Here is a 21,590-nt window from a genome sequence, read left to right as displayed (position 1 = left end):
TTTTACTTCCAGATGTAACATTCTTGACTACAGGCACATTGTGATAAGCTGCATTGTCTAATACTAGGACGGAATTAAAAAAATTAATATACACATGCACACTCTAGGCTGTACATATTATATACCTACAAGTTAAATACCTATTATTTTGTCACTTAAAATCAAAGTATATTTTAAATAATATAATTTTTAACAGTAATTAATTTTCATTTATTTTTTTAAATTATTAGACAATTGAACAATTTAAACCAATTTTACTTACCTTTTACAATAAAAATCGGATAGTCTAACTAAAAAAACTATAGTCTATTTCACTATTATACTTAAAAAAAAAACACACACAACAGATTTTAAATACCTTATAACACGATTAACTCACTTCCCGTACGAAACGACACTGAGTAAGCCTTCAGGCTACGTCATAGTAGAGGTGGGTTGCTAAATAGCAACCTGCTATTTTATAACTGCTATCTTGTTTGAAATAATTGTAACTGCTATGAGCCCAAAAAATAGCTGCTATTTTTGTAGCAGCTGTAATAGCAAAATAATAATGAGCAAATGAGCGAGGCGATTTTGGTTAGATTAGCAAAACTGAACGGCGAGACGCAATTCGGCGATTTTCCACTATTTACGGATATTTTGCATTTTTAGCAAGTAAGGTGGAGAGAGCAGGCTTTACGACCGGAATATACCGGAACAGGAATTCGGGTCACATTATTTTATATGGTTTGTTTTTAAAAAACAAAATGTGTTTTATTGTTGTTTTTCTCTGTTTAAAGCAATTTATAACAATTATTGGTAGGAAAAGAGGTGGTGTCAACGCATAAATAGAAAATTGAAAAGGTTGTGGACTGTATTTGAAAATTGTAAGTAATTGCTAAGTAAGAAAATTGTAAAAAACGAATGTACCACACTACTCAAATGGGCACTTACCGATTAAGATAGTTGTGGTCTTCTTAAAGGGGATCCTCTTAGTTGCTGTCCAGGGTCACCACTATCACACAATGGTTTTTAAACCGAAAATTAATTAAATTGTTTGAACGATTGTAACAACTGACTTAGTATCGACACCAAAATTTTCTTGTTTTCGCCGTCGTTGCTTTCGTACAAGTGCTTCGCCTTCGACCTTGCACATCGCGCCCAGATAATGGGAGAAAAATGGTACATATTCCACGCGAAATGGAGTAAATTTTGAAATTAATGATGGTATGGAACAGGTGGTTATTGGGTGACAAGGAATATCTAAATATTTAATATCGTAAAGCCAGGAGGACGTTCATATTACATATATGTATAATAATAATAATATATATTTTATAATATATCGCCGAGATTTTCAGTTAGGTCCCCGTAATTTATTTCTCAAATTCTAAAGCCCGTTTTAAACGAATATAATGTAATAATCGTGTAAACCGAAAATTTAATTTTAAAAAAGTTCGAATTATATTCTCTTTTAACAGTTGTATGTATAATAAGTTTGTAAGTGCGAATTAAAATTCGTTGGAAAAATCCTGAATCCAGTATCGTATTTTCGTAGATTAATTTTTAATTAAAATTTAAGTCAAAAAATTAAGTTGTGTAACCAATGGGGACAAAAAACATTCTTAAAAAGAACAATCAACTTTATTTAATTAAAATTATGTATATGTATTAATAAATATACATACATACACATACGTAACGTGTCAGATAAAGCTGATTTAATAACTGCTATTTAAATAGCAGCTATATTTAACTGCTATTTCAGTTGAGCAGTAGCAATAGCAACTGCTATACAAAAATAGCGGGTTTGACCCATCTCTACGTCATAGGCTTTAAATCCCCAGCAGGTACAAAGAAACGAAGTACGGCGGCTGCTTTGTTCTTGCGGTTTCTTTAATAAGAAGCGAGAGAAAATATATTGCGGTCGTCTTTTCTCTCTGCCACCGGATTTTCTATCGATTTTGTGTTGAAAAATGGGTTTGTGCGCATATTGAGCATCCGGTTCTTTATAAACTTTTCTACCTATACATTATACATTCAATTTATTTTATATTTCACACAGAAGTTGTAAAATAAGAATGTCCATACTGTATATTACTAAGTGTTATAGTACAAAATTCAAATTTATTTATTGTCTAACAGGAATCTAATCCTAATCACTAAGACAATATATGAAAATACAGGGTGTCCGCTAATTAATGGTACATGGAAAAACCACAGACTCCTGATGTAAAAATATTACGATTTAACTATATTTACCTATATCCAAAAGTTGATATTAACTGAGATACAGGGTGTTAAACTTAAAACTTTTTTTTTGTTTTTCCCCAATAACTTTAACAAAAGTTAACTTTTTTTCACAAAAATTTGTAGTTAGGGGTTTTTCGAATTCTGCCTTGGTCAGCAATTTTCAGCGATAATTATTCAAACTTAGGAGACAATTAGTGCATTGGATGAAATGTCAAATCTTGACTCTAATTTACCTTTTGAACAAAAACACGAGGGTAATTTGCGAGACAATGATTAGAAAGAAAGAAAGAAAGAAAGAAAATGTGCTATATTACGTAAGACAACAAAATCTTGTGTACAAGCATCCTAAAAACTAAAAAATTCCAAATTCACTTTAAATTTCAAATTTCAAACAAACATAACATCTAAAACACTTTACCATAAAATTTCCACACATTACCAAAATTAATCATAACAAAACAGATTGAGAAAAAAAAAGCATCTTTTTGATAAATTTCATTAAAAAATAAGTAAAGCTGTCAATAAAACAGAATTTAGAAGAAGTAATTTAAATTAAATTATTTAACAAGAAACAAAACTAAAACACTAAAATGATGTCAGAGCACAGGTTAAAAGGTATCATTAAAAAAATCGTCAAGGCTATAATATGCCCTGGATAATAAAAGTGATTTTAATTCCTTTTTGAATCTCTTAACTTCTAAAATTTGTCTGATACATAGAGGAACATGGTTGTAAATTTTTTTGCTAAGGTGTATGAGTGAGTTCTTGGTGAGGGAGGATGTAGGGATTGGTAAGGGAAAATCGTTAACCTGGCGAGTCATATGACCAGTGTTACGAGTAGAGGGAGGTTTAGGACATTTATGAATAAGAGTAGCTGTTTCTAAGATAAAAAGAGAAAAAAAGAGTTGGGATTTTTTGAGATATAAAGAGATGTTTACAAGAATCTCTTAACCCAGCGGAACATAGGTATCTAACTGCCTTTTTTTGAATCACAAAAATTATGTTTAATAATCCCTTGTTGCTTAAACCCCAAAAAGGCAAGCCATAACGAAGGTGGGACTCAATAAGAGAAAAGTACACTGAACGTGCAACTACCCCTCCCAGCTCATGCCCCGCCATTCCTACTGCAAAGCATCCAGAGGATAATTTTGATGCAAGATTTAGGATATGATCTTCGAAGCGAAGGCGACCATCAATGGTAATACCAAGGAACTTACAGCTTTATTTGTTTTGCAAGGGGGAGTTTTCACTAAACATAAGGCCCTGAACGTCACACTTAAATCCCATAATAAAGGTTTTTCCCACATTAAATACAAGCCTGTTTGCAGCACACCACTCCGATAAAATCTTAAGATCCTTAAAAACCTGGGCTCTAACATTATCAGAATCTCTATGATTCCATAAAATGGTGGTATCATCAGCAAACTGAACCACTTTGCCCTGCAGTTTTAATGAACCCAAATCATTTACATAGAGCAAAAATAATAGTGGTCCTAACACCGAACCCTGAGGTACTCCAGTTTTAAGGGATCTGGAATCGGATAAACATCCAGATACTGTAACTCTTTGGGTACGATTAGACAGATAGGATTCCAGCCATTGCAATGCCACACCTCTAAAGCCATAATTATTGAGCTTAGACAGCAGTATTTCATGATCTACACAATCAAATGCCTTAGATAAATCGCAAAACACTGCCGCCGCGGACTCTCCAGAATTTAAGGACACATAGACACTCTCCAAAAAGCCGAAAACAGCGTCATGAGTCCCTTTTCCCGTTTGAAATCCAAACTGATTTGCAGATAAAATGCAATTATGTCGCAAAAAAGATAAAATTCTGATTTTTGCAAGTTTTTCAAGTATCTTTGAGAGGGTGGATAATATAGAAATTGGACGGAAATTACAAGGCTCACTCACATCTCCACCCTTATAAAGAGGGATAACCACTGCCTCCTTCAAACATGCTGGAAAGATGCCATTATGAAAGGAATTGTTTATGGCAGAAGCTAAGGCATTCAATGCTGAGTCAGGCAAAAGGAGTAGTAATTTTGATGATATTCCATCAGCTCCAGCTGATTTATGGTTTTTTAACCTTTTAAAATAACCATTAAAATTTAAAATAACCATTTACGAATTTCTAATAGAAACTCAATAGTTTTGAACACCCTTATAAACAAAAGAGTGTTAAATTGTTTAAATGATGATAAACATGATTAAATTCTAACTTACCACTTCTCTCCTTCTCCTTTCTTGTTCCTGCAGCCTTTGCCTCTCCCGATCCGACAATCGGTCCGATCCAGAACTGAGAGATCCGGGCGAGTTACTGCCCTCCCCTGGTGAAGAACGGAGCTCTTCTACCCTTGCGGCTTGTTGCGGCTTTTCCCTTTCTGCTACCGCTTGCCTAAGACAAAACATTCATTTTAATATTTTATTTATATAGTTTGTTTCACTTCATTATTTTGTTTTTGATCAATTGCACTGAGTTTTTGAAACTTTGAATTAATATGTTTGAAGTTGTAGGGCATTTAGTTTGTTAGCCAATTTAGTGCCGGTTTCAGAACGATTTTATCCTTTTCCAATTTTGAAATATTTCGATAAGATCAAAAAGTTACATTTTTGAAAAAGGGCTGTATTTTTTTGATTTCAACGTATTTTTAAAATCTGTAAAGACATTATAAGGACAACTTTTTAAGGACAACGCATACCTGAAGTCAGTTTTTGTTTTCGACGTTTCAGTTCTGAGATTTCATCCTTAACTTTTTTTTTTCTTATGGCGGCCGTTTTGTGTTTTTGCTAAATTGAAAAGATCTTTTTTTCCTTTAAAATGTATAATGATTTATGATACTTTATTTTATGATGTATAATACTTTATGAAAATATTTAAAATTTACGTAAAAAAATTAAATAGTTTATTTTTCGCTGAGTTGACCATGACTTTCATTGGCATTTTGTCATACACACAATTATTATTAACTTACTAACTTATACTTTTACGTAATTTCTAAATAAAACAATTAACTACTTGTAACAATAATATTAAATGAAACTATTCAAAATGACGGCCATTTTAGTTAAAACATTTTTTACATTTCTTTAAAACACTTCTAGTTACCTTGCGCAGGGTGTTTCTATTTATATTATTATTATTATTATTTTATTATTAAATGCTGTATTGTCAGAAAATTTACATTTTATCGACAAAACTAAAGGAAAAAAAATACAAATATAAACAAATAAACATAAAAAAAATACTCATACAAAATACACACAAAGTAAATAGGTACATAACAAAACAAAAATACTGTTCAAATTATCAAATTGTCCAATTTGGTCGAAATACATAAATAAAATAATTTTTATATACAAATATACACACAATTAAATGTATAAAATTGTCAAAAACCTTAGTCTCAAAAAAAAAACATACAATAAAATAGAACATACAATAAAAAGCAGGCAAACATTTTGCAAATAAATAGGTAGCTAATAACGCCAGTGTGTGTGCTTTAAATGGAAATATTAAAAAAGTCTTTTACTGTATATAGGGCTTTTTGCAGTAGTAAAGATTTTAGGGCATTGCGAAAACAACTAAAAGTAGTCATCGATTTTTTTACGGAAGGCAGATGGTTGTGCATTTTTATTGCTGCATAAAGTATTAAGTAAAGTATTAAGATATAAAGTAGAGTTCTTTACTAATTCCGACCGTGGAATTGGCAGATTAAGATTATGATCAACATTCCTTAGTGAATAGCCGTGGGATGGTCTTTCTGGATAGATTCAAATATAAATAAAGAGGGAAGAGTAAGGATCTTATATTTTATAAAATTAACTTGGCAGTCCTAATAAGTAGCGAAGCGCTCTCTTTTGAAGTTTAAATATACGCTCAAATTGGGTCTTGCAGCATGTACCCCAGAATGGAAGGGCATAACCAAGATGTCACTCAAAAAGAGCATAATAAACTGTTTTGGCCGTGAAAAAGCCTAATTCTCTTGAGATTGATCTTATGGCAAAACATGCCGAGCTTAGTTAGTTAGCTTAGTTAGATAACGTATCTATGTGCAAATCCCATTTCAAAGAGCCGTCCACAACAAGACCCAAGAACTTGACAGACTCAACAACTTCCAAACCGGTATTGTTTAGAATAAATTGAGGAATGGTCGTTTTATATGATAAGACATTAGTTTTTGAGAGATTTAGGCATAAAAGATTGGAATCGGACCACGATTTAATGAAGACCAAGTCGTTGGAAATTGTTGTACGTAGTGCCATTGCATCGGATTATTATTTAAGACATTCCGAACCCTGTCCTCTAGTTATTCAAGAGTCGCAGGAGGTTCAAATTCATAAACTTCATTTTTAACATATCCCCAGAGGTAAAATAGTCTATAGGTGTAATATCTGGAAACCTAGCGGGCCAATTTACAGCGTTGGCGATAAGTTTATTGTTAAATGCTTGCGTTAACAAGTTTTGAACGTCCCGAGTATTTTGTGCGGGACACCCGTCCTGTTGAAACCACACATCACTCCGTATTTGTTCTTCAGGTATTAGCTCTCACACAGGTAATATCTTTGACCTGTCAGTGTTTGGTTATAAATAAAGGGCCCAATAAGGTGATTATCTAAGAACAAGTGGGAGTGGAGTGGTTAACTTACCGTACATACCACACCATACATTAAATCCAAATTTTACTTGTAGCCTACGTTCAGCCTCAGTCTTGGGTAGTCTGTATCCCTTAAACTTTAAACAATATTAGGCTTATATGAAAGATATTTATTTTTTTAAGGACTCTTTGAATGGTAGTCCTTGGTATATTCATATCAGTTGCAGCTTTCCGAGTCGATAGTTTTGGGTTCGCATTAAAATGGTCTAAAATGTTTTCTTCGCGAGCTGCATTGTCTCTTTGATAATTTTCGGGCTTTGGAATTTCAAAACTTTCCTGAGTTTTAAGGTTCGTGACAAGTCTAGCGAATAGTCATGAACCTGGCTGTTGTCTCTCAGGATACAGTTCCAAATATCTGGCGATTGCAAGATTTGCATTCCTATTACATGTAATATAACATTCCAATATATCAAATTTTTCTTCACTGATATATCGCATGGCCATTTTCGGAAATTAAAAATTTAAACAAAACTTACTAAATACAAACGAAAACAACTAGATACGAAAAAACTATTTAACACTAACAAGAACAAAAAATTAACAAGATCTATTAAACAAGATAAAGAGTTAAATCAAATAAATAATCTTTTGCAGAATTGTCAGTAAATGACGCTAAATCATTCAGAGATATTAATTGTTTATACGACAAATGGCCTCCGTATTCATGGTCGAACTCGAAAAATAAACTATTTAATTTTTTGACGTAAACATTAAATATTTTCAGAGTATTATACATCATTTTAAAGGGAATTTTTTTTTTAATTTAGGAAAAAAAAACAAAATGACCGCCATAAGAAAAAAAGAAGTTGAGGGTGGAATCTCAGAACCGGAACGTCAAAAACAAAAACTGAGTTCAGGTATGCGTTATCCTTAAAAAGTTGTCCTAATAATGTTTTTACAGATTTTAAAAATACGTTGAAATAAAAAAAAATATACAGCCCCTTTTCAAAAATGCAACTTTTTGATTTTTTCCAAATATTTCAAAATCGGAAAAAGATAAAATCGTTCCGAAATCGGCACTAAATTGGTAACTAAATGCCCAAAATGTTTCCCCATTTAACCAATTTTCTATCTCTCATAGTTTCCAAGATACCTATTCATGTACACCCAATTTGGGCCACACTGTATATTGTATATAATTAGTATTTAATAAATATACTAGAGTAAAATTTTTGCTTTACTTTTTTTTTTTTACTTTACCGTAGAAGGTGAAGTATGAGAATAAAAATATAAAGAAATACTTCTTTGTATTCGAAACACTCTGCAGAAGTCTGTAAAATAATTTATATTCATATGTTTACTACATGGGGTTACTTGTAATATTGGCAATTAAGACATATTTTATATAGGCTTTGTCAACAACTCTGTTTTTGATAATAAACCTAGTTTTTCCAATTTGAAAATAGATTCAAAATGAAATATTGCCTACCTAGCTTTCTCCAAGGCCTCCTGTTCCTCCATCTCCCTCCGTCTCTCCATCTCCTGCCTTAATCTCTCCCTATCGGCCTGCTCCTTCTGCTGTCTCTTCAACTCTAACGTCTCCAATCTCTGTTTCTCGCGGTCCGCCTTTTCTTTCGCCTTATTTTGAAACGCCTTAAAACTGTCCATCACTTGTTGTTTGCTACTGTTACCGGCGGCGTTGTTCTGCGGCGAACCCGCCCTCGCCAAACTGCTCCACGAACTCGCGTTCTTCACGTCCGGTTTCATTTTGTAACCGGGCGGCGGTGCGCCGCCTACTATTCCTCCAGCACCGCCACCAAACGAAGCGATATTTGAGGGTTTCTGTCCGTCCGCCATCATACCGCCGCCCATTCCGTGGGACGGTTGTTTCTTATCGTGTAAATCGAAGACGCCCTCGTGTTTCATCATCGGATCCTTTTTGATGTGCGCGTTATTCATATGGTTCGGTAACGGATCGAATATCGACGATATCGATACTTCCATCGGCAGACCCATGCCGGACATGCCGTTATTGTTTGTTGTGAGCGGATTGTCGTGGAACTCGTGTTTCATACTGTAGCCGTTGTTTTGTAAATGGGTTGGATGTTGAGAGTGCGGATGACCCTTTAAAAAATTTAATATTCAACAAAATATACTTGTTTAAAGAAAAATTATTTCTCGATTTACAATACATATCGTGGGCTTACTGCAAGAACCCTCTAAGTCCCAATACGATAGTTTTGAGAAAATTAAGTTTAAAGTTTATATTTAAATGGAAAAATCAGTAAATAATTTAAAAAAATGGAACTGGGAATTTAGGATGTGGTTTAATAAAAGCTAAAACTTAACCTATAAACAATTTAAAATATTCGTATTTTTTACCAGAAAATATAAGAAAATGAAGAAAAAAATAGAGCTTTTTTGCAGAATAAATATCAGTAATTATTCAAGATATAAGATTTAATTCCTTAGTCAAAATACAAGTAAAAGGTACAAATTAAAAAGTCCTTTAAAATAAAATAAAGGAGAAAAATATGAAATCTACTCAAACATCATCACTTTCCTCTTCACTTTCAAAGCCAGGAACTGAATCGACTGCGGTCTTTGATGTCGGCAATGATTTGTACCAACCATGAAATTCTTCAGGTATGTCACCTTTTTTACATAACTGCAGTAAACAATTTTTTTTCTTTTGAACTATTGAAAGTTTTTTTGAATATAAATCTTTAAGATTTATTTCTTCCAACATCTTTGGCCGTCCTTTACCAGAAACACTAATTTCTTTAAATTCAGAGAAATGATCGTATCTGTACAAGATAACCCCTGGTCTTTTTTTCTCATATCTGAAGCATTTTACTTTAAGCCAATTGACAGTTTCTCCTTCATTATTCTTATTTCTGTTTTTTATTATATTTTGGGATAAATCTGTTGTGTGTTGTAAACCCATTGAAGTATTTTAAAGGGTTTTGCTGTTAAAGATTAATTAACTGCTAATATAAAAGTCTGCAAAAATCGATTAAGCGCGCTTACAGTATTTTAGCTGTATTAAATTTTGGTTTTTGGACTTAAACGATTTGTGAGGTATAGAAAAAAGCCATTAAGAAATTTTATGGACTTACAGGATTTTGTCAGACTATTCTCAATCACACTTTGGACTTAGCTGCATTCTTATATTAAAATCGACCAAAATTGGACTTAGAGGGTTTTTGCAGTAAGCCCACGATATATGTAGTTGAAATCTTGGAACATTGAATGTGTAGAATAAGCGTAGCTGCAAACGATAGGCGAGGTTGTTTGAGTTCACCATCTCAAACAACGATGTCAAATCAACTTTTCATTTTTTCATTCAATATATAATTTTCTTAATCCACTACATATTTTTTTAATGTGTTGCATTTTGTAACAGGTAAAAAAATGTACTCTTTAAAAGGTTCGTTTATTTGCTGACTAATAATATATACTTTGAGAGTAATCAACAAATTTTTCAGAATAAAAAAAGATTCCTGACAAAAAAGTTAATGAAAAAAAAAAGCAACTTGGCAACGTAGAATACAATATGTTACAATACATCTATCCGAAGTTGCCACTTTGTGTTGTTTTTCTAGATATTTTTTCATATCTGTGAAGCTAGCGCCCGATCGATATCCAGCAACCAAAATATAGAACGTAGCATATGTCTTTTGCCAGCAACCTATTTATAGTCCGCGCCCGCTGCTATTTAATCGATATAATGACCGTATCTCCTGAAATTCTCAAGGAATTTAAATATTTTTTTGTCCAGATATTAACAATTAATAACTAAATCGATTTATAGTGGTTATAAACCTCTACAAAGTTTTTTTGTGAAAATTACTTAAAAAGTCGAATGTTTTTTTTATCCATATCCTTTGGCAGTTATAGCCGTTTATAACGTCTAACTCAATAATTTTAAAACCTTAGTTTGTCGCAATTTATACCCACTATAAACGGATTTAGTTATACATTGTTAATATCTGGACAAAAAATTATTAAAACTCCTTTTGAATTCCGGGAAATACGGGCATTATATTGATTAAATAATAATGGACGCCGACTATATGTTGCTGGCAAACGACATATGCTGCGTCTCAATTTTGGTTGCTGGATATCGACCAGATACTACCTTCATTTTTGCATACATTAATTTTGCGGCATTTCAGGTTCGAATCAGCAATAAATTTGCTAGATTATAATAATATACTTAATTACAAATTTTTATTAATATTATATATTATTATATAATAATACTTCTATATCATTTTTTAGTAAAAAGGGAGTCTTAATACTAATTAAAAGAACGTACGGAAACCACTCAAAACATCCTTTTAATATTAATACTGTACGAAAGGTGCACCATCCAAAAGTAAACAACGAGGGCAGTTGCCAAATACCTTTATTGCGAGAATATTTCTGAGCAAAATCTACAGCGTTGCCGCTGTGTGTGGAAATTTGATGATTTAAAGAATCTAAATTAAAAATATTAATTAATATTAGTGTTTAGTGTAAATATAGGACTAAATAGTTTTGGTTATTAAACGAGTTTCACTCTTTCTTTTGCTTTATCATAAAGAATGCAAGTCCAAGTTTCTGCTAATTTATAATAATTTATTATATCACTGGCAACATGGAATACTAAGCATGTTTATCAACAAAATATCTCCTCTGCCGCCTGTGTAGATGTTGCGCTCAATTCAAAGCAGCCAATGTTTATTCTAGTGTATTCAATGTTCTAAGGTTGAAATAATATTTTTGGACTACCTAGTGTGTATATAGTGTCCCAAAGGTAATGGGACATCAGTAGATTCCTTACGTCAAAATAATGTGATTGAGGTCAACTTGCCTTATCCTAACTTTAATAGTAACTGAAATACACTATGTCAAAGTATTATTTGATTTATCGTTTTTTTCTCATAGGTCCTGAACCAATTGACATACTGACTGACATGAGATTTAAAACATACGAGTCTTTTAAAAAGAAAAATAAAATTTCGTATACAGTTTTCGGTAGAGGACGCTAACTTTTGTTCAGCCCCGTATATCGGTTTAAAAAGTATCAAAATAAATTCCTTGTATTATTAAAGTCGCTAGGAGCAACCATTTTCGAAATAATCGCACTTTTAGGTTTTCATAATATGTGAATGACAATTTTATAGATTTTTAACAATGCAATCCTAAATAAAATAAAATTAATACCTAAGATCATTGATATTTAAGTAAAATTAGAATAGTTACTAAATAAAAAAGATTTATTACTTTTTTGTTAATTCGTTAAAAAAAAATCTCCCGGTCTATGAAATCGTTGCTTCAACAAATGCGAGACGAAAAATTTTGTGATAATTTCTCACTATTGTTCCTACGTAAAATCCATATTTAGTGGTAAAACAGGTAACAACCAGTTCCAGTGATAAATATGAATTTTTATCTAATAAGTTTGTTTATGGAATTTTTTTTGCCAATCCAGACACAACAGCTTGTATTAGTCACATTGGTTAGTCGATAAAGTATCAGAACGAAGATGATGCAAATTGTACATTGAAAATTACTGAAGATGTGAATTTCAACAACGATTCTGAGTATTAATGAACTTTGCTTCTACAAAACATCTAAGGATCTTTTTCTGAACCGGCCCCGTATATTATTAGTTAGTAACAAACATATACATACCAGTCCTACCTGATGCATCAGACTCTGCATATCTTGATCCATATGCAGATTATGATGGGGCGGCACGCTCATATTGGGCGGCAAACTGCCCATTCCGCCCAAAGACGGTTTCATGTTTACGTTTCCGACCAAAGGATTGGGCGGCATCGACATGAGATGCTGAGGCATCGTCGCTGGTACCGTGTTTAAGGTGGGAATTTGTTGTTTTGCCTAGAAAATAAATCCAAATATAATGGATGTTTATACTGCTAGGGCTAACGAAGTTGAGAAAACATATTTAAAATTCCTAAACAAGGAGACTGATGATAAAAATGAAATTTTTGAAGAAAACAATCAGCTTCTTAAGCAGAGAATCGACTCAATGGTGGCTGAGATGGAACCTATAAAAGTCTCTGGCAGTATAGGCAACGCAACCCAACAGCCATCAGAAACATTAAGTATATTGTTATATCATATATACAGGGTGTTCGGCACATAAAACCGACTTTGTTTAATAAAAAACCTCGTATGTCCCTTTAGGACAATCAGTCGAAACAAAAGCTGTTAACTATTCAAATACCATAGATTAGGGAATATTATTTTTCAAAAATCGTAATTTTATTGTCACTAATAAAAAAGTTATATGGTTTTAAAGGCGAGTAATTTGAGGAAAAAAACATTAAAAAATTCATATCTTCGTAACAGTAACTTTTAGGACCCAAGGTATTAGAGTAAAAAGCTTTGAAATGACCCCAAGAATATGCAAAACATTTTTTTGTCGATTTATGTGCCGAACACCCTGTATAATTCATGGAAAAATTCATAGGAATGTAAAGTAGTTTTAAAAAAACTAAGAGTATACAGTACCGAAATAAATCTAAAAAACCCTTTATACAATATACAAATTCTTTATTCGTTTAAGATAATTTCAAAATTTTAAATCTGCATGGCTATTTAAAAAGTTCTATTGCACATTTAATAAGGTATGGATAATATAGTAATAAGTTTTCCTTATTATTTTTTCTACTTATATTATACTTTAGAAGTTAATTAAATGGGAATTTAACTCAAATATCAAGCTCAGTATCGTTCCTTAGAGAAGCGATTCGTGTGTTCTTACTTACTTAGTGTTCCTTTATCATAATTTTATTTTATCATAATAATTTGTTTGCTTCCTCTAGGAATTCCAAAAAATCACTCGAAAAACTTTATTATATTCAATCGCCCTGACACCACAAGTAAAGTAAAAGAGATTGCTGTCCAGGTCATTGAATACTGTGTATACCAAATCATCGATGGAGATATCCAGCGTTTGCATTTGGAAAAGCGAACTGAGAACTAAAGTACAGCTCTTAAGGTGACATGCAAATACATCGAACGCAAACTTATACCCAATACTAAACAACTGAGAGAGAACACAAATTGAAAACATCTTTCGATTAGTCAGGATAGAACACAGAAACAGCACCAGGAGAAAGTAATCTAAATATTGTTTATCGTAATAGAAAACCAATAATTGTATCGAATCATAGTTTAAATTAGCAATGACATAGGTGTCATCCTTGCTAATTTAAATTTCGCCGCACTTGCCTGTGAAAGGGGCGATTTGAATTTCCTTTTTTCTAATATAGGTGACCCACTTCAGACTTTAATACAGACACTTTTTAATACTAAAACTATACCAAAGGTAAAAACCAACCAAACGTAAACAACGAGCGCAGTTGCCAGATATCTTTATCGAGAGAATATTTCCAGGCAAAATTTACAGCGCTGTCGTTCTGTGTGGAAATTTGGCGACATAAAGAAGGCAAATTAAAAATCTTAATTATTATTACTGATAGTATAATTATAGTACAAAATAGTTTGGATTATTAAACGGATTTCACCCTTTCTTTTGGTTTATAATAAAGAATACAATTCAGGTTCTGCCAATTACAATAATTTATTATATCACTTTATTTTTCTTCTGTTAAAATTGGGTAATCACTGGCAACATAGAATAATACGCATGTTTATCAACCAAAATATCCCCTGTGTAGATATTGCGCTCAATCCAAAGCAGTCAATGTTTATTATAGTGTATTCAATGTTCTAAGCTCACGGTTTAATATTCAAGTCAGCAATAATCATATCAACCTGTTCAATGACACTATAGCTACATTTTTTAATAGCAAAACTACTCCAATGATCCTTGTAACCATCAAATCTCTCTTTCTATATAAACCCATCATTCAATTTTTTTTGCCTGTCTCTATATACTCTGGAGTTGTGAGCTTGGGATTTCGGTTGCTTCTGAATCATTTCAGTTCTTATAGACTGTTAAGTTTTTATCTGCTTAAGCTACCTAACATATATATGTAGAAACATAGAATCTTCAGCATCACAGAAACATTTAATAAAACGACAGAGGTTACATGTTTCGCCCGACTAGAGCATCATCAGACCATAACATACACAAAACACCTAACATATAAATAAACAAAACAATTGTAAAAAGAATTACAGTGTTGTTGTACAGTACAGTTGTAAAGTACAATTGTAAGCTTTGTTTATTTATATGTCAGGTGTTTTGTGTATGTTATGGTTTGATGATGATCGAGTCGGGCGAAACGGTGTTTTTGCCTTTTATAGAAACGAATGACCAGCATCTTTGGGAAAATGGATGAATTTTTCGAGTTATATATATGTAGTTAAAAATATAAGTTCATCTGTTTGAATATGTCAAGCATAAGTTGTCTTATTAGGAATTTCCTGTTAGACAATGTTTGATAAATAAATAAATATTCTGGCTAATTATTAAACAAAAAATTAATAAATCGCTTCTTACCTGTGCCATGGTCGTAATAGCGGCCAACTCCATCTCCATCGGTTCGCTCTTGACCATTTCCTGTTCCAAATTGGCGAGACTTTCCTCCAACGGGTCCGGATATCCGCCCTCGACCATCGACGGCGATAAAATATTCAATTTCGGTTTATCGGGAGAGGCGACCGTGGTTTGCATCATGGTACCCCTGCCGGCGGTGCTGATGGGCGGTTGGGCCGGAGCCGGTGACGGTATCGTCGGCGGTTTATCGTTGGTCGATTGTTTGTGGGCGTTGGCGGCGATCGGGGTCGTCACCGACACCGGTTTACTGGTTGGTAATTGGGCGGCGGACGCCACCGTCGGCACCGCCGCGTTCACCGTCGGGGTGGCGGTGGTCGTCACTACCGGCGGCACGACCGCCACCGGGGTAGGATGCGATGACGGTTTTCGCGGCGGTACTTGGATTATTGTTGACGGCTGTGAAATACACGGGTCCAAGATTAATTTGAAACCCTGTTCTTTAAAGTATAATCTTACATGCATCTGTGTGAGTTGTTCATAAAATAATGTGGCGACAATTTTATTAATAGTGGATAGAAAACAAATATAATTGATACATTATAGCGCAAAAGAGAATATAGCAGTTGACTCAAGCTGTGGCGATCAATGTCAAAACCCTGATTTATCACCTCAGCTTTGAAGAGAAAATACATTTATTTATAGGGACTCAAAAAAATCTTAAATACCTTCATGTGCAAATGTTCGGAAAACTTAACCTATTCGCACTTGAAGTGTCACTATGAATCCACCATTAGCTACAATTAATATTAAGCCTAAAGAAGCACAAAGTGTAAGAAATAAGGGCAGCAATAGAGGCATCAGATTTGATATTGGATATAATACATTTTAAGAAAACAAACCACGGAACTATGTATAAATAAATAAATAATATACATTACATAAACTAATAAAAAAATTTCCAATACATAAGGAAAATGGTACTGGAACAATCTAGTTCAGAAAACCTTTAAGTTATGTAATGATCGATGCTCGGCGCGTCTAACATTTTTTAAAATTAATTGTTGATAATGTTCGTTTGACTTTAGTGAATGCATTTATGCATTAATGGGGGCATAGCTCAGATGGTAGATATGATGCAAAACTAACACTAAATACCAATAGTAGACGAATATATTCCAAACATTAGAATCCAAATATTTATCCCTGTATTATTCGCTTAGTTCAAATTCCTAAGCAAAACGAAATAGTTTAATCAGCCATACCCTATTCACATTTTAACTTTATGCAATAAAATCATAGTTATGGACGCTACAACTTTATACGAACTAGTACAAAGTTTTCTAAAGAACAGCGAAGATCTAAAGTTCAATCGTTAAAAATGTTTGTAGAGATTTAAAGTCGAGTCCAAAATCTCATTTTGGTGATATTATATTCTATTTGCTGATCCCAACGAAAATACTGATCTATTATTATACCTAGATATTTAATGTTTTCTAATCTTGAGATGACATTTTATGTGACATTTCATGTCCGCAAAAATTGAAATTCCGGTAGGCTACTTGCACTAATTTGTTCTTTCAAAAGCATTCAAAAATTCCATTGATATTTGTCTCTGTTTTTAACATGCGACTAAGTTTTCTGGAGTAAAAAATTGCGGTGTTATCAGCAAAACTAACAATACTCTTTTTCCAGTTTTCTTTTAGAAGATTATTTATATAAATTGTAAATTATAGCCGCTCCAAATCCTCCGAATGATATTTTCAAAAATGTTCTGAAAATTGCAACTATCTTACAAATTATTCACATAGAGCCTCCTGGTATGATTTTAAGTCTGATCCATTCTACAATAAATGGTACACGTTGGGTTATCCTTTTAAAAAATCTAAAAAACAAACAAAGAACTTAAAAAAAAAGAAGATGACAAAAGTATCTCAACCATATAAATTAACAATCACACTGTTTGGACTCTCAACAATATAAATAAATATTAAACTTACATACTCCACAAAGGGACACAATTTGAAAAAATTGACAGGGTTGAGTGATACATTTTTGAGCAAAATAAGACTCAGGTTAAGGCTTTTTAAGCTCTTTAAGTAATTAGCAAAGTCTATAAATCTGTTAAAATGCAGACCTTGGGAATAGGTTTAAAATCGAAAGAAAAATTTGCCGATATATTCATATTCACAGTCTTAAGGTCAAAATGATTTTTTTGGTTTATCTTTAGAAACGAACCAACCAAATCCTTTGATCAATTGGAGCAGGTGTGGCTAATGACCTTAAGCGTATCTCATTTTTTAAAGTCTTATGGCTCTAGATTAACAATATAATTGCCTTATGCCATATAAATAATTGCTAGATACACCACTTTTTTGAAAAAGTGCATCCAAAATATAAAATTTATTCTTATTTAAAATTCCTTCTCAATCGTGCCCTTTCCTCTCCAAAAGGTCCATAACTATGATTTATGATCGACAATGTCAAACGTCTTTGCTACATCCAAAAATGCACAAAGAACTTGTTCACCTTTGTCCACTGAGCAATACAGTGACCCTATTAAATTTATCAAAGCATCTCCTGTTGATACCCGTTCTTTAAATCAAGACAAGACTTTAGACAAAAAATTAACCAAACGTCCTTTCGGATAATTTACTTACAGTGCTTAACAAGAAATATAATTGCTTAGATCAGTTTCCTGATCTACCTTTGTCTAACCATTTTATTATAGCTGATTTAAGAACTTTTGGCTCGGCAAGATATTCAGAAGATTGCTTCCTTGATCAGCTTCCTCACACTACAAATGTGTTTTAAAAAATATGTTCCCTTATCAGGAATGATTTTTTAATGATAGTGTATTTAATATAAAGGAGGTATATAAAATAACCGAGCCTGTGGTTCTCAGTAAGATGTTTAGATACTTTCATACATTTTATAAGCTGAGAAAATTTCTAAAAATATTTAGATATGGTATTCTTGTTTGGGGTGCATTAGATGATTATTATCTTCACACACTAAGTGTAATGCAAAATTATATATTGAGTATTTATTCCACTGAACGTTTATATTGTGGCAACTCAATTTTAAATGTACGTCTACTTTATTTTCATGCTACTGTCATATTTTATTAAAAAATAGTTTCTACTCATACACCACAAAACAAACAAGAAATCTAAATGTACCACTTCAACATACAACACATCCAAAGTAATGAATAGGTTTTAATAAATGTTTTATGCAAAAATGTAGAATATTAGAGTCACTGTTGTATACAATTATTATATTATATGAGTGATGTGTAAGTTCCTGCTTATCTTGACGAGATTCTAAATAAATAAAGGAAATTTGTAAAAGTTTGAATAAAAAAGCTTCATGGTTCTTTTAATAGAAGCTAAGGAACGTTTCAGAGGAACTTTTAAAATAAAAATCAAAGCAATCTGAACACCAGAAGTGGAGGTATGACTTGAGTTACCTGTAATTGTTTTTTCTCTTGGACATCAGGGTCAAAAATGTTAATAAATAAAAGCACTATTCCACTAGAATAATTGTCATGTCAATAATTGTCAAATAGAATAATTATAACAGATAAAAATAAAAAATAAAGCCGTTGCCGACCGAATATTAACTAAACCTTGTATGTAAATTATAATTATGTAAAATGGAGAAGAAACTTACCACAAGCTGAGTTCCAATATTCCCTTGATTCACAGCCGAACTAGGAGACTTTTTTGAATTGGTTAACTTGGACTTTTTTGTCTGTTTACCACTCGGGACATCTGAAAATTTGTTTTGGCTCTCAAAGAACTGCTGATTTCGCACCCCTTGTGAACCAGGCAGAGAGTGCAACGAGCGTGAGTGCGGACTTTCCAGTTACACTTTCCGGATTTAAATTTATTCCACCGTCGAATCCAGAATATTATACTTTTTTGCTTGGAACCCCTAGGCCTATGTCAGAATCCACACAGATTTGAAATGAGTATAAGGCTTAAAAGCATCTACTAAAGGCACGTCAAAGGGAAAAGTTGTTTACTTTTTATTTATCCCTTCAACCGATTTTATGACAATTGATGTGTTTTCAAGCAAAAACGTACGTCATTGAACGGCAAAAATATGGAACAAATTTATTAAAAAATAAATGAGAGCGTGTTCGAACAAGCTCTCGCACGCGTCGATTAATATTTTTGGTTCCGCTTTTTTTTCAACAAAAATTTGTCTCATGTAGCCGTGGTTAATACAAACTTTCTTATTTTAAACACCCTGTATGTGATTACATTTTTGGCTTATACACAAAATTAGCAACATTTTGAAGTATTACATGCCATACTTTTATTCAACTATTTCTAAGATACGCGGTTTTGAAAATTGCTGCTTTTTATGAATTTAATAGCTTCTAACACTTATTCTACTAAAAATAGAAGAAAACGAAATTAATTTTTCTATTTTAACTTTTTAATTTTTTTTTTCTGAAAACGTATACGTAATACGTAAAATTATAAAAGAAACTCAAAGAATTAAATATTTTATTAAGTGTTGTTAAAATGCCCACCATTCACTTCTTGGCAAAATGCTAGTCTATTTGAAAACTCATCCGAAACATTGCTAAGAGTTTTTTCGTTAATTTCTTATCTAATTTTAAATTTTAGATCATCTAAATTGCGTGGCCTTTCTTTATAAAATTTTGATTTTAAACACCCTCAAAGAAAAAAATCCAGAGGTGTGAAATCTGGGGATCTTGCAGGACATTCCGTAGGACCCCTCCTACCAATCCACTGTCAAAACAGCAAAATGGGGTGAGGCACCATCCTGTTGAAGCCAAACAGATCTATTTGGCATATTAAGCTGATTTGGAAAAGAAATTGTGACAGTTGGAATTAAGTCATTTTAAAGTAACTCTAAATACCTGTCTCCAGTAAAAATTCGATCGAAAAAAAGGTCCAATAATATTATTATTTAAAATGCTTGCCCAAATATTTAGTTTTTGCGGATGTTGTGTATGATTTGCTCGCAGTGTTCGTAAAGGGGAAAGTAAATTACAAAAGCGATTTCGGGATATAGAAGTCCGTTTTGAAAAAAGGAAAAACCTTGGCTACCTTAAATTTAGAGCCTCTTCCTAAGAAATGTGCAGTAAAACCAGCCAAGCTTAAGGATGTGGATGCTTTATTAAAAAAAACATTTTGGTTTAGAGTGGAGAAACATTGAAGAGGTCGATTTAACATTTTATAAAAAAGTAATTGACAACGCCATTGAATCACTTTATGATACAGAAGTTGAAGAAGAAGAAGAAGGAATGGAACCCATGGAAGAAGACGATGGACTAAGAATTTAATTTTTAAGTTTCATTAAAAAAAATATTTGTTTTTAAATTATAAACTTTTACTTATTTAAAACTCCCTAAATCCTACAGATACTGAAACAAAACTTTTTAGTTACATGGTGCGGTAGCAAAACTTGTTATATCCCTATTATTTTTGTCCATAACTACTTCTTTTAAACAAAAATTTACTACTTAGTAACAAATATTTAAATAAACAGTTGTCATAAATGTGTATTTTCATTTTAAACCACAAAAATTTGTTCTTACAAGAAATCCGAAGTTTTTCTCTTCTCCTGTAAAATTGGTTAGCACGGATCTAAAGAGTTTTGGAATTGGGCGCCTCAATTATAGAAAATAACTATAACCAAGCTATTTCAACTCTTGCCATTACTGTCATTTTAGATTTTTTTCAATAATTCTTCAAGGATTTGAATATATTGAAGCTCAATTTACAATTTTAGACAGAGTTAAGTAGTGCTTGTTTTTCTATAAGAATTTTAAGTGGATTTGTTGTTACATATTTTTTGACATGTATATGTATGTTTTCAGAAAAAAGGAATTAAAAAGCAAGAACAGAAACATCCGTTTTTTTAAAAATATTTTTAGTAGAATAAGTTTTAGAGGCTTTTAAATTCATAAAAACAGCAATTTTCAAAACCGCGTATCTTAGAAACAGTCGAATAAAAGTATGGCACATCATACACCAGAATGTTTATGATTCTATGTAGAATCCAAAAATGTAATCACATTCAGGGTGTTAAAATAAGAAAGTTGGTATTGACTATATTAGTATACACAATTTTTGTCGAAAAAAAATGCACAACCAAAAATATTAATCGACATGTGAGGGGTCTAGTATCAAAGTCGGCAATTTCCACGTTTTACCAAAAATAAGGTAGTTACATCAAACTCTTAGCTCTCTATAAAAAAGGTGGTCATGAGAATCAAAAGCGGCATTATC

The 21,590-nt window shown here is 32.4% G+C and overlaps 1 protein-coding gene and 1 long non-coding RNA gene across 14 annotated transcripts in view; one reads left to right on the top strand and one right to left on the bottom strand.

The window, feature by feature from the left end:
• The window catches only part of LOC126733889 (bromodomain-containing protein 3-like), a 90,579-nt gene that overhangs the window by 3,208 nt on the left and 65,781 nt on the right, over positions 1-21,590 (bottom strand). For 12 of the 13 annotated variants that reach the window (XM_050437330.1, XM_050437327.1, XM_050437326.1 and 9 more), the window contains 5 exons: positions 18,991-19,091; positions 15,322-15,774; positions 12,516-12,725; positions 8,323-8,957; positions 4,462-4,633 (listed from right to left, as the gene is read on the bottom strand). In XM_050437330.1, coding sequence (XP_050293287.1) covers positions 4,462-4,633; positions 8,323-8,957; positions 12,516-12,725; positions 15,322-15,774; positions 18,991-19,091 — 1,571 coding nt within the window. The remainder of the gene's footprint in view (positions 1-4,461; positions 4,634-8,322; positions 8,958-12,515; positions 12,726-15,321; positions 15,775-18,990; positions 19,092-21,590) is intronic. The other variant, XM_050437333.1, reaches the window with a different exon arrangement.
• Positions 1-21,590, top strand: part of LOC126733898 (uncharacterized) — a 134,289-nt gene that overhangs the window by 105,978 nt on the left and 6,721 nt on the right. The window contains exon 2 of the long non-coding RNA XR_007659897.1: positions 2,848-2,981. This is a non-coding gene — a long non-coding RNA (uncharacterized LOC126733898). The remainder of the gene's footprint in view (positions 1-2,847; positions 2,982-21,590) is intronic.

Source organism: Anthonomus grandis, chromosome 3 (genome assembly GCF_022605725.1).
Source record: "Anthonomus grandis grandis chromosome 3, icAntGran1.3, whole genome shotgun sequence".
NCBI lineage: Eukaryota > Metazoa > Arthropoda > Insecta > Coleoptera > Curculionidae > Anthonomus > Anthonomus grandis.
Note: the sequence above shows the minus strand (reverse complement) of the source record. Positions and strands in the feature narration are given on the sequence as shown.